Source organism: Eumetopias jubatus, unplaced genomic scaffold (assembly GCF_037043125.1).
Source record: "Eumetopias jubatus isolate StellerSeaLion01/CBP00866 unplaced genomic scaffold, mEumJub1_p1.0 scaffold_7, whole genome shotgun sequence".
NCBI classification, from domain to species: domain Eukaryota; kingdom Metazoa; phylum Chordata; class Mammalia; order Carnivora; family Otariidae; genus Eumetopias; species Eumetopias jubatus.
This window is the reverse complement of record NW_028274813.1, coordinates 3,093,200-3,107,401: the sequence shown is the minus strand read 5'-3', so window position 1 is coordinate 3,107,401 and position 14,202 is coordinate 3,093,200. Positions and strand designations below refer to the sequence as shown.

Genomic DNA, 14,202 nt, shown 5'->3' with positions numbered 1-14,202 from the left:
AAGTTTGAAGTGTTTGTTGTTTTTGTTTTTTTTAAGAATATTTATTTATTTGGGGGAGGGGAGAGAGCCTGCGTGCGCACCAACGGGGTTAGGGAGAGGGAGAAGCAGGCTCCCTGCAGAGCAGAGAGCCTTATGCGGGGCTCAATACCGGACTCAATCCCAGGACCCTGAGATCATAGCCTGAGCTGAAGGCAGATGCTTACCTGACTGAGCTACCCTGAAGTTTGAGTTTTTAAGGGCTTTTAAAAAAATTTTTTTAATAGAAATGGGATTGCATCACCCTTTTTTTTAAAGATCTTATTTATTTGAGAGAGAGAGAGAGAGAGAAAATGAGCAGGGGGGAGGTGCACAGGGAGAAGGAGAAGCAAACTCCCCGCTGAGCAGGGAGCCTGATGCAGGACTTGATCCCAGGACCCTGGGATCATGACCTGGGCTGAAGGCAGACGCTTCACCAACCGAGCCACCCAGGCGCCCTATTAAGGGCTTTATAATATTTCTGTGTTTACTGTAGCCTTTAATTCCAGAGAGCTCGTGATAAAAAATTATGCACTTATTTATTCCAACTTAACCTTTTAGCATTTTAAAAAAGAAGAGCTTGGAGGAGAGCCAGACAAAGACGTGTATAATTTGATTGTAGGAAGATAGAAGTGTTTAGATACCAAAATTGTTTCTGAATTCTTTGATTTATAGAGGACAGACTTGTCATTTGAGAATTCTTAAATGTTAAAGTAATTAATGGGATAATATTGTGAGGTGGAAAAATGTGCTTTAGCTTTTGATCTCTTTATACTTCTGATAACTTATGGTTTCTCTAAAATGTAGGCCTTGTATATGACAGTTAACATAATGGGTTCTGGAATCTGCTGCTCATGGGTGAGATCTTGGGCAGGTTACTTCATCTCTCTATGCCTTAATTTTCCAATCTGTAAAATGAGAATAGTGCTTCAGAGGGTTGTTAGGAAGATTAAATGAGCTAACACAGGTAAAAGCGCATCGTACTTGCTACATAGTTGAGTACGTATGTTAGTTATAACAGTAGTAATAATAATATAGTGGTAATGCCGTTCAGATTGATTCACATTTCCTTCAGAACACCCAGAATAAGAAGCCAAAAATTTGGAGTCACAAAATGATTTTTGATTCATAACCTAAATTTAACACCCAGGGTAAGTTTATGGATACATAGCTTCACAGAATATAACAAAAGTATGGATGGCCAGTTGGTAAATTTAAGAATAAGAATCTCCCAATTTATTATTTATTTATTTATTTATTTATTTATCAAAAAGATTTTATTTGAGAGACAGAGCACAAGCAGGGGGAGGGGCAGAGGGAAGAGGGAGAAGCAGACTCCCCACTGAGCAGGGAGCCCGACACAGGGCTCGATTCCAGGACCCCAGGATCATGACCTGAGCTGAAGGCAGACGCTCAACTGACTGAGCCACCCAGGTGCCCATGGATCTATCAATTTTTTTTAAAAGAGACTTTATTTATTTTATTTTATTTTTTATTTTTTATTTTTAAGATTTTATTTATTCGAGAGAGAGAGAATGAGAGATAGAGAGCACGAGAGGGAAGAGGGTCAGAGGGAGAAGCAGACTCCCCGCTGAGCAGGGAGCCTGACGCGGGACTCGATCCCGGGACTCCAGGATCATGACCTGAGCCGAAGGCAGTCGCTTAACCAACTGAGCCACCCAGGCGCCCGACTTTATTTATTTTAAGAGGTAGAGGGCGCCCGACTTTATTTATTTTAAGAGGTAGAGGGCGCCCGACTTTATTTATTTTAAGAGGTAGAGGGCGCCCGACTTTATTTATTTTAAGAGGTAGAGGGCGCCTGGGTGGCTCAGTTGGTTAAGCGACTGCCTTCGGCTCAGGTCATGATCCTGGAGTCCTGGGATCGAGTCCCGCATCAGGCTCCCTGCACAGCGGGGAGTCTGCTTCTCCCTCTGACCCTCCCCGCTCTTGTGCTCTCTCTCTCATTCTCTCTCTCTCAAATAAATAAAATCTTAAAAAAAAAAAAAAAGATTTATTTGAGAGAGAGCATGCAAGCAGGGGGAGGGGGAAAGGGAGAGAATCCCAAGCTGACTTCCTGCTGAGCATAGAGTCCCATGCGCAGCTTGATCCCGTGACCCTGAGATCATGACCTGAGCTGGAATCAAGCTTCAGATGCTCAACTGAATGAACCACCCAGGTGCCCCCCATCCCCACACCCCTGTAAAGTTAATCTTTCATCTTTAGAATGGTTTGGCTATGATTCACTACCCCTGAGTTACATGTTGTTAATCTCCAGAATTCTGGTCTTTTTCAAAAGCCCTTAAATTGGACATGATTTTTATTTTTTTATAGGCAGTGTTTACAAAGTCTTGTTTACTCCCCATTTCTTTTTTGAATATTAACCTTCCTTTCAGGATTTTTTTTTCCCTGAGCAAATTCTTTAGTGTAGGTAAAAATCTCCCAAAGTAGTTGTTGTAGTTTGCCCATATTTCTGAGAATTCTGCAGGATACATTCTTAATATTTCCCCTTACCACTTTCAAGATATTCTGCTGTATCTGGCTTCTGGGAATTTACTGTCTGTCATTGTATTTGTAGGTGATCTTTTTCTCTGAGGCTTTTAAAATTTACACCAACTTTTATGAAAGGTCTTTTTTTTTTTTTTTAAGATTTTTAATTTATTTTTTAACAGAGAGAGAGACAGCGAGAGAGGGAACACAAGCAGGGGGAGTGGGAGAGGGAGAAGCAGGCTTCCCGCGGAGCAGGGAGCCCAATGCGGGGCTCGATCCCAGGACCCTGGGACCATGACCTGAGCCGAAGGCAGACGCTTAACGACTGAGCCACCCAGGCGCCTGAAAGGTCTTTTTTTTTTTAAGGTATAATTGACACACAATAAAAGGCATAGATCTTTAGTGTTAAGTGAGATTTAACAATCGTATGTTCCTATGTGTATCTAGCACCTCAGACAGTGTGAAGATTTCCATCACCCCACATAGCTCCCTCCTGCCCCTTTCCAGTTACCACCCCTCCTCTACCATCCACTCTCATTTCTGTCACCACATAAGGGGTTTTACTGTTCATGGATTTCATATTAATACATTATGCAGCATATATTCTTTATTATCTAGGGTTTTTTGCTCTTTGTGTTCTTTTGTTTTTGAGATTAATCCATGTGGTTGCTTATATCAGCAATTTGTTCCTTTATGTCTGTGTAGCGTTCTTTTGTATGATTGTACCTCTGTTCCATTCTTAATCTGTTGATGGATACTTGGAGTGTTTCTAGTTTTTGGCTGTTATGAATAAGGCTGCTATTATTCTTTTTGTGGATAAATATTTCTCTTGAGTACGTATATAGGAATTGAATTGCTAGGTAATAAGGTGGTTTTAAGCTCAACTTTGTAAGAAGTTGTCTCAGACAATTTTTAAGATTGCTCTTTTTGTCTGTGGAATACCTTAGTTTCACCACAATGGGGCCTGGATGTGATTTTCTTTTTATTCATCCTGCTTAGTGGAGATACTTCCTTTGTTTATGGATTCATGTCTTTCATCATATCTATAAAATGTTCAGGTTTTATTGGTTCAAATACTGCCTCCTCAAATCTATATTCTTTTTCTGGGAACTTGATTATACATAGGTTAATCTTTTTCCATCCACCACAAATCTTAACCTGTCTTTCATATATCTCTTCTTATTTCTGTGTTGTATTATGAATAATATTTTAGCTTTTTTGTAGCTTTTCAGCTGCATCTACCTTGCTACTTAATTTATTTATTGAGTTTTTCTTTGGATGATTTTTCTTTTTTTTTTTTAAGTACTAGCTGGTTCTTTTTCAGATCTGTCTGGTAATTTTTGGTGCTGTTTTGTTGCTTATTCATTCCAACTTTCTTTAAACATTTCGTATATATTTATAATTTTGTATTTGTTAATTACAACATCTACAAACCCTCACACTAATAGTATTTTTTTTCTAACATTTGTCATCTTTGAATTTGAGATCATCTTGGTTGATCCTCTTGTGGCAAACTGAGTGCTTGCTTAATCCTCCAGAAAAGTTGGCTTCCTCTCCCTACCCCCACCCCTTCTGCTAGGCCAAGGAGAGGAAGAAGGGGAGATAGCCCTTATTTATAGTTAACAGGTTTTTAAAGTTGTTTGTTGCCCACCTGGTTTTAGGCACTAGGTCGGTGGTAATATGTCTCACTATACACTATAAAATAGTAAGAGTAAGATCAAATTCACTGAAACTAAAACAGAACAAAACAAAAAACAAAACAAAAAGAAAACCAAACAAAAACAACTAAAAGAAAAGTTTTTAAAACTGAAACTGAGTGTGATAGTGCTTTCTTTACTTTATTTCCATTATAGTGGATGTCCCTGTTAGAGTTTAGAGTTCTTTAATTCTGAAGATATATTTAGTTTATTTTTTGTAAGTAATCTGTACAGCTTTTCTCGTTTTTAGGAAAAGAGGAACATAAGAATTAAAATTATTATGAAGTGATTGTTCACAGATTTTAAATGAATTTCCTTAGTGTTCTTCTTTAAAAGAAAATGTAATTGCAGATATACTATTGGAATGCATTTTTATAGTGAAAAATCCAAACAAAAAGGTAATATAAGGTATAGCAAAACACAAATTCATTTTTCCTCCCAATCTAGTGCCCCACTTCTTTCCTAGAATTATCCACTATTTAAATTTTCAAGGTGGTTTGTCTTATCTACAGTTTGTATTTTTGCTTTTTAATTATTTCTTAAGGATTTATTTATTAGAGAATATGCAAGCAGGAGGAGGGTCAGAGGGAGAGGGAGAGGGAGAGGGAGAATCTCAAGCAGACTCTGAGCTTAGTGCGGAGCCTGATGGCAGGGCTCAATCCCAGGACCCCGAGATCACGACCTGAGCTGAAACCAGGAATTGGACCCTTAACTGACTGAGCCACCTAGGCACCCCGCTTTTTAATTCATTTATTCACAAAGAAATACATAAGCTAAAAGCAATTAAAACAAGTATTCTCACTTGCTTTTTATAACAGCTTTTTTGAGATATAATTCACAAAATGTATTATTCACTTGTTTAAAATGTACAAGTCAGGGAACCTGGGTGGCTCAGTCAGTTAAGTGTCTGACTTCTGCTCAGGTCATGATCCCAGGGTGCCGGGATCAAGTCCTGAATCCCTCTCCCTCTGCCACTCCCCTGCTTGTGCTCTCTTTCTCACTATCTCTCTCTATATGTGTCAAATAAATAAATAAAATCTTTAAAAAAATAAATGTATGTAGCCCTAATAACATGTAGCTTCATTTTTATATTTTTAATATTTACATTATGGTATTATATATTTCCATTAACTTTTTGGAATCAAAATTGTTATCTGTACATCTGATCAATTTTATATTCTGTATTTAATTCCTTTGACTGCATATACTATGATTTAGCCAATTCCTGTTGATAGACCTTTAAATATTTCCTGTATTTAGAACCATAAACAAGCATCTGGTAACAGTCATATCAGTCATGGTTCTCCAGAGAACCAAACCAGTAGGGGTGTGTGTGTGTGTGTAAATTTTCACCAATAGCTTATATACATACTTAATGAAGCAATATGCTGATGCTTTCTGTTCTTAATTTAAAAAAAAATGCTGATTAGGTCCAGTAAGTTAACTTCACAGGTCTGACCTGTAATTTGAAAAACATTGCTATTGTATATATTTTATATCTAGAAATGGATTGTTGGTTTGCAGGGTATCCATACTTCAACTTTATCATAAGCTGCCAACTTTCTAAAGTAGTTATGCAAAGGTACATTCTCAATAGTGAATTCTTTCTTCTCCCCCTTCATGGAAATTGGTAATTTCGATTTCTTTGTAATCCTTCTACTTCCATCAGGTCTGGGTTTATTTCTTAAGGTTTGTAACACTTGGCAATCGACTTTAAACAAAAAGAGCAGCTTCAGAGTTAGCACCCTCAGAAGACATCAATATCAATCCAGAAATTAATGACATTGCTTTTTTTCATCATATTTGTATTCTTCAATTCACAGCAAAATGGACTAGTTTTTGGTGTGCATATTTGTGAGTTACAATAAGCATCGTTCCATACAAGCACCACAGAACAGTTTCGTCTCTTCAAAAAATTACCTTGTATGGGTCTTAGCCTTCCTCCCACTTCTAAGCCCTGAAACGTTGATCTTTTTCCTGTCATTATAGTTTCACCTTTCCCAGAATGTCATATAAATGGAATCATAGAATATGTAACCTTTGGAGACTGACTTCTGTAAGTATGATGCATTGGGGATATGGCCACGTATCAGTAGTTTATTTTTATTGCTGTGTAGTTTTCCAGCATATGGATGCTCTGCAGTTTATCCTTTTACTCCTTGAAGGACATTTGGGTTTTTTCCTCCCGATTTTCACTGATTGTGAATAAAGCTGCTATAAATATTGTGTGCAGGTTTTATTGTGAACATGTCAGTTCTGTAGGATATATATATCTAAGTGTGATTATTGGGTCAGTCATTTGTTAAATGTCGAATCTTTAAAAAAAACTATAAAACTTTTCCTGAGTGATTTTGATCATTTTATTTTGCATTTATATTAGCACTTTATGAAAGTTTCAGATACTCCTTATTCTTGCCAGTGCTTGGTATTGTCCATTTCTTTTTTCTTGATCTTTTTCTCTTTCAGAAAAGAGAGATAGAAAGAGAGCATGCTGTAGCTGGGGGTTGGGGGTAGGACAGAGGGAGAGAGAGGATCTTAAGTGGGCTCCACACCAACATGGGGATGGATCTCACCACCCTGAGATCATGACCTGAGCCAAAATCAAGAGTCAGACACTTAACTGACTGAGCCACCCAGGCGCCCCTATTTCGTTTATTTTAGACATTCTAATAGTATGTGTTGAATTCTCATTATGGCTTTAATTTGCATTTCCCTAATGGCTAATGATCTTGGGCATTTTTTCATGTGCTTACATGCCATCTGTGTATTTTCCTCTGGTGAAGTAGTTCAGATCTTTTGCCCATTTTTTAAAAATTGGGTCATTTTCTTACTGCATTTTTGAAGTTCTTTACATACATTCTGGTAACAAGTCCTTTGTCAGATACGTGATTTGCATATGTTTTCTCACAGTCTACAAGGGGCTCTTAATGATTTCTTTTGCAGAGTGTAAGTTTCAAGGTTTTGATTAGGCTCAGTTTACCATTTTAAACTTTTTAATTTTTTTTAAAGATTTTTTTGACAGAGAGAGATAGCAAGAGAGGGAATACAAGCCGGGGGAGTGGGAGAGGGAGAAGCAAGCTTCCCGCTGAGCAGGAGCCCAATGCGGGGCTCAATCCCAGGACCCTGGGATCACGACCCGAGCCGAAGGCAGATGCTTAACGACTGAGCCACCCAGGCGCACATAAATTTTTTTTTAAAAAAGATTTTATTTATTTTTTTTGAAAGAGAAATCACAAGCAGGTGGGAAGGGCAGTGGGCAGGGGCAGAGGGAGAGGGACAGCTGACTCCCTTCGATGTGGACCTTGACCCCAGGACTCCAGGATCATGACCTGAGCGGAAGGCAGATGATTACCCAACTGAGCCACCCAGGTGCCCCATTTTTAAACTTTTATAGATTGCACTTTGGGTGTCATATCTAAGGACTCTTCCTAAGCCAAGTTCAGGAAGATTTTCTCATTTTTTATTTATTTATTTTTATTTATTTAATTAAAGATTTTATTTATTTATTTGACAGAGAGAGGGATCACAAGTAGGCTCAACAGCAGGCAGAAGGAGAGCGAGAAGCAGGCTCTCTGCTGAGCAGGAAGCCTGACTCAGGACCCTGAGATCATGAGCTGAAGGCAGACGCTCAATGAACTGAGCCACCCAGGCGTCCAGATTGTCTCATTTAAAAAAAAAAAAAAAAATTTACTGTTAGGTTTTACTTTTATCTATGAGATTCATTTTGAATAAAATTTTTATAAGGTGTTGAGGTATGTTCGAGGTTCACCTTTTCTTTTCTCTTCTTTTCTTTTTGCATATGGAGATCAAATTGTGAAAATCCCCTTTATTAAAAGGGTATGGAATTGAATCCTTTCTCCATTGAATTGGTTTTGCACCCGATCACAAATCATTTGACCATATTTATATGAGTGTTTCTGAACTGCCTCCTGTTCCATTGATGTATGTTTTTTTGCCAATACCACACTGTCTTGATTACTGTTCCTTTATACAGTAAGACTTGACTTAGAGTTGTGTGCAACTTCCAACTTTGACCTGACAATTCTGGCCTCCCCTTTTACTCAGTCTTTCTAGCCTTTTGTTTTATATCAATGTGGACTCACAGATTGTTATTTTATTGCTGTCATTTAAGTTGTTGCTAATGTTGTTCTAGATTTGGCCAGGGGGAGACATATCCCATCGTTCTTTGAACACTTCCTTACCTTCTGGCATAACAAGATGTTCTAGGGTCCTCTTGTCCATTTCCTGTCCTAGTTCTGGAATCAACCATTTCTCCAAGGAGACCTGGCTTCTTTTATAAGAGAATGGTATTGAGAATCAAGGCTAGATGTGCACATTATTGCTGGATTGCAGCAAGACCGTCTCAGTGGACATTGAAAACTATGAGTTTGCACTAACATCCAGTCCTGTCCAGCACTACAGAATTCTTTCTGACCCCCCTTTATTTGTAACTCTTTCACTCAGCATAATTACTTTGAGATTCATTCGTATGTTTAAATAGTTCATTTTTTTTTTTTTTAGAGAAAAGTTGCCAAGAAAAATTACTCCATTGAGTGGTATGTCACAATTTTAGGAAATTGCCAGACTTTCCCCCCAAAGTGGTGGTACCATTTTACATTCCATCCAGCAGTGCACTAGAGTTCTAGTTCCTCCACATTATTGCCAAACCTTGATATTGTCTGTCTTCTTAATTTTATACTCCTAATAGGTTTGTTTTGAAATCTTGGATGGTTTTAATTTGCCTTTCTAGATTGACTAATTTGCATAGTTTTCTATTCTATGTACTTATTTGCCGTTCTTACGCCTTCGTTGGAGGCGTGTTTATTCAAATTTTTTGCCCAATTTTTTTTTTTTTAACAGTATCATTATTTCTTAATGTTGAGTTTTGAGGGTTCTTTATAGATTCTGGATACAAGGCTTTATCAGATACGTGATTTGTAATTTCTCAGTCTTTGGCTTGGCTTTTTGTTTCCTTAAAAGGGTCATTTGAAGAGCAGAAGTTCTTACTTTGGATGAAGTCCAGTTTGTGGATTTTTTTGTTTTATGGATTGTGCTTGTGGTGTTTTATGTAAGGTCTTTTTCCACCTAAGTTCAAAAAGGTCTTTTTAAAATTTTATGCATTTATTTATTTATTTTTTTAAGATTTTCTTTATTTGACAGAACAAGCAGGGAGAGGGAGAAGCAGGCTCCCCAAAGATCAGGGAGCCCGATACGGGCCTTGTTCCCAGAAGCCTGAGATCATGACCCGAGCCAAAGGCAGATGCTTAACCGACTGAGCCACCCAGGTGCCCCAAAAAGGTCTTTTTTTTAAAAAATTTATTTATTTGTATTAGCACATGTGCATGAGCAGGGAGAGTGGCAGAGGAGAGAGAGAATCTCAGGCAGGTCCCCTGCTGAGCGAGGAGCCCTACACAGGGCTTGATCTCACGACCCTAAGATCATGACCTGAGTGGAAATCAAGAGTCGGATGCTTCACCAGTGAGCTCCTCAGGTGCCCCAGAAAAGGTTTTCTCATGTTTTCCTCTAGCAGTTTTTTAACTTCTGGTTTTACATTTAGTTCTATCATCAGTTTTGAGTTAATTTTTATATATTTGTATATGTAAAATATGGACCCATGTTAACTTATTTAAATATGAGTATCTATTTGTTCCAGCATCACTTGTTAAAAAGATTCTTTTTCTCCATTGAATTTTGCCTTTGCGCCTTTGTGGATAATCAGTTGATCCTATATGTGTGGTTCTGTTTTTGGACTCCATTATATTAATTTATTTCCCTGTATGCCAGTCCAACACTGTCTTGATTACTGAATATTTATAACTGTTTTGATTCAGGTAGATATTCCAGTTTTGTTCCTTTTCAAAGTTATTTTGGCTGTTTAGGTACTTTGTGCTCCTGTATGACTTTTAGATTGTTTTTCAGATCCCTAAGGGGAATAGGGATATGAAAGGGATATTCTTTAATTTTGATTTTTATTAACTATTTTGGTTTTTACTTTTTTTTTAAAATTCTGATCTTGTTCCCTGCAACTTTGTTAAACTCCTTTGTTCTAGTAACTTTTTGTAGATTTTCTACACAGATGATCATGTTGTCTGTGAGTAAGACTTTTTTTTTTTTTTAGATTTTATTTATTTATTTGACAGAGAGAGACACAGCGAGAGAGGGAACACAAGCAGGGGGCGTGGGAGAGGGAGAAGCAGACTTCCCGCCGAGCAGGGAGCCTGATGCGGGGCTCGATCCCAGGACCCTGGGACCATGAGCTGAGCTGGAGGCAGACGCTTAACGACTGAGCCACCCAGGCGCCCCCGTGAATAAGACATTTTTAATTCTGCCTTTTCAGTGTGTATTCCCTTTATTTCTGTTTTGACTTTTGATTTTTGTTTAAAGATTTATTTATTTATTTGACAGAGAGAGACACAGCGAGAGAGGGAACACAAGCAGGGGGAGAGGGAGAGGGGAGAAGCAGGCTTCCCGCCGAGCAGGGAGCCCGATGCGGGGCTCGATCCCAGGACCCTGGGACCATGAGCTGAGCAGAAAGGCAGACATTTAACCGACTGAGCCACCCAGGCGCCCCGTTGACTTTTGAGTTTTAATTTGAAATACAGCAAGGTTGTATATCGTGTGGGGTCCTCCCCACATACATCTTTGTTGATTTTATTTTATTTTTAGATTATGTGTAGCAGTAACATTTTTCTGAAAGTCAGAACTATTTCCTATTCCTGTCTCTCCATCGTTTACACCCCGTTCCCACCTTTGCCAGATTCATCGTGTCCACACTTTGGGTCTTTCCCTTCCACCATCCCATTGTTTTTCCTTAAAGTAACTGCCCCCTAGATTTTGCCAAAAATCTCTTTCTTTGTAAAACCTAGAACACATTGATAGATATGGCAGCTTCATAGAAGCAGGAATTCTTAAAGCAGACTTTATGAGCCTTCGGCTCAGGTCATGGTCCCAGGGTCCGGGGATCAAGCCCCGCATCGGGCTCCCTGCTCCGCGGGGAGCCTGCTTCTCCCTCTGCCTCTGCCTCTGCCCTTCTACCTGCTCAGGCGCATGTGCGGGTATGCTCTCTCTCGCACACACGCTCTCGCTCTCTCAAATAAATAAAATCTTGAAAAAGAAAAAACAAAGGTAAGAAAGAATACCTTTGGAAGTTTGGAGTGAGTGAGTTTGGGCCTAACTGGTGCAAAAGGCGTGTTAGTGAGCCTCTTATGTCTCGACTCCTCTGTACCTTTTGAAGATAACATTTAAATGTCTCTGATGTAGTGTGTGACTGCTGTTTGTGGTGAATCCAGTTATACATGTCAGCTCGACACATGCCACTTGTAGACCTTGGCCTACCATTTTGTATCATAGATTTTTAAGAATTTGAATGCATTTAAGAAGTTTGTTTTCAGGGGCGCCCGGGTGGCTCAGTCGGTTAAGCGTCTGCCTTCAGCTCAGGTCATGGTCACGGGGTCCTGGGATCGAACCTCAGAACCTCACGTCAGGCTGTCTGCCCATCGGGGAGCCTGCTTCTCCCTCCGCCTGCTGTTCCCCCTGCTTGTGCGTGCGCTCTCTCTCATAAATAAATAAAATCTTTAAAAATAAAAGTTTGCTTTAAGATTATTTTTAATGGTCATTCTTTAATAAAGTTGTTAAAAGAATCTTTGGATTCCTGTTGTCAAGTCCCTAAAAAGTTATTCTGGCAGAGAAGGGTAAAGGTATTCAAAGCACACATGAAGTATACATATTTTGAAAGAATCTTTGACGCTTCCCTTTTGGATGTCCCATGTCTGAAAGCAGAGCGTCCTAGTACATAGTGCTTAAACCACTGGGTACTGTAGCCATTCTGCCTGAGTTCAGTCCTGACTCCGCCTCGTTCTACTAAATGACCTGTTTCGTTTCCTCACCTAGCAAATGAGAATAATAAACCTGTCTGTTAATAGTAAAGGGCTTGGAAGTAGGTACCTTTTGGCAGACTCCAGGGCCACCCTCACCCTATGATGGTAATTGTGCAGGTTTCACTGGGGCAGATTTCAGTAAAAGGTGGGTGATGTCACCATATTGTGAGGAATAAAAGACCAGAATGGTGCTGTTACTCATTGCTTATTGTGTCTCCTAAATTATAATAAGAATGTTCTTTTTTATTTCTCCCAAGCCAAACTAGCAAGACGCAGTCAAGAACGAGACAATCTTGGCATGCTGGTCTGGTCACCTAATCAGAATCTATCAGAAGCAAAACGTAAGTTTTAAAGGACTTTTATTTCCCCCCTTTCTTATTTAATGCAGTTTTAAAGTCAATTTTGTAGCTAAAAGTCCCTATACACGTTACATTTTTTTTTCTTCAAATTAAGTGTGCATTTCTTTACTGTGGCCTGTCATAAGGACTTAAAGATTGTTGACCAGTGGTTTCATAATCTACTTTTTTCAAAACACTGGAGTTACTACGAGGAAAAGCTTAGATTGGAAGAAAATTATAATGCAATGTTAAGTTCCATCAGCTGGGAATTGATAGATTTATAAATTTCTAATTGAAGGGTTACAAAGGGCAAATGTATATTACTGGAAACAGGCTTTATTTATAGTGTAAGACTTCAGCCTAGCTAGAAGGAGAACTGTTGAATTGATTCTGTTTTATGAGTTTAAAGTTGTATTAGGATGAGTACTCTGAGCTACTTTGAATCTTATTTTGAGGGGTTAGGGGTCCTATAGCTGTTAGTGATGTTACTTATATATTCAGAGTTTGCTTTTTCAGCTTTTATGTCCCCTCTGCTCAGATGGTACCAGCAAAATTAATTTTTGTCTTTGGCATTTTCAAAGTTTTTATTTTCTTCATAACTGAAGAAAAACTAAATCCCCTTTTGGAGAATTTTTCAATGGGGGTTCATGGATGGAATTTATGGAGATTTGTGAACTGAGAAATCACATGCAAAGTTTTTTTGGTGTATGTGTTTGTTTTTCTGGATTTTCAAAGGGGTCTTTGACAAAAATAGGTTAAGAATCAATGCTCTAAAAAAGGTTAGGCCTTGGAAAGCCACCAGTGGTAAATGTCATCAGGAAACTGTTTAATTGTGAGTAAAGGCTCAGATTTTTAGACTTTGATCAGGATTTCCCAATGTATATTTTCGTATGAGAGGACACATAGTAAATATTCTCCTCTTGTATATTCAGTATCCATGTTAGCACATTTAAGGTGCACAGAGCTCATATGGTAAAGAAATAGGTTTAATTTTGATCAGGAAGGATTCTTTTTTGTACAGTCCCCTCCATGGAACACGGGAAATTGATCTACTCTTAATGCTGAATTTAGCAGTAATAAAATAATCTCAGTCTAATCTGATTTTAAGAGTATCTTAATTTTGCCTCTATCAGGCTGCTGCTTAATGAGTTTATAATGAAGAACAGAATAACAAAAGGAAGTGTATTGGCATTTCTGATGTCTTCACTATGCTGGGAGAGACCTTTTAAGTATTTCCTGTGTGTTTATTTCCCCTTTGAGTACTTGCATTAACTTACAAAAGCAATCTATTCCTTTTTTGAACATACTCTTTTTAACAGAAAGCTGAAAATCTGCCTCCCTGTAATTTTTAAAGCTTTACTTTCCTGAACTCTGCTAAATAGGTCTGCTTTCTGACAAGTCTTTCAGATGTTCAGTCTTCCCATCCCCTTTACCATCTCAGTCTAAGTTAAACCTGCCTGGTTGTTTCAGGTGTTTTTCAGATGGTTTGGTTTTTGGATCTCTCTCTTGCACTACTGGTATGTTCCAGTTGGGTCAGACTGCCCATATGAAATGATGGTGCCCAGAACCGAATATCCAGAATCATGAGCGTTCGTTGAATCTTTATGCCAAGCCCTGCACTAAAATGCATTCACTCTTCACAGTTACCCAAGAGGAAATTTTTGTCCCCATTTTACAGATGGCATTCCACAGTTCAGAGGTTTGTGAAACCAACACAGATAATAAGTGGTGAAGCCAATAGCACTATCCAGGTTTGCTGATACCACCCTGATTCATGCTCTGAGTGCT

At 38.7% G+C, this 14,202-nt stretch overlaps 1 protein-coding gene across 1 annotated transcript in view; it reads left to right on the top strand.

The window, feature by feature from the left end:
• The window catches only part of RCOR1 (REST corepressor 1), a 117,095-nt gene that overhangs the window by 60,018 nt on the left and 42,875 nt on the right, over nucleotides 1–14,202 (top strand). The window contains exon 3 of the mRNA XM_028099901.2: nucleotides 12,334–12,417. Coding sequence (XP_027955702.1) covers nucleotides 12,334–12,417 — 84 coding nt within the window. The remainder of the gene's footprint in view (nucleotides 1–12,333; nucleotides 12,418–14,202) is intronic.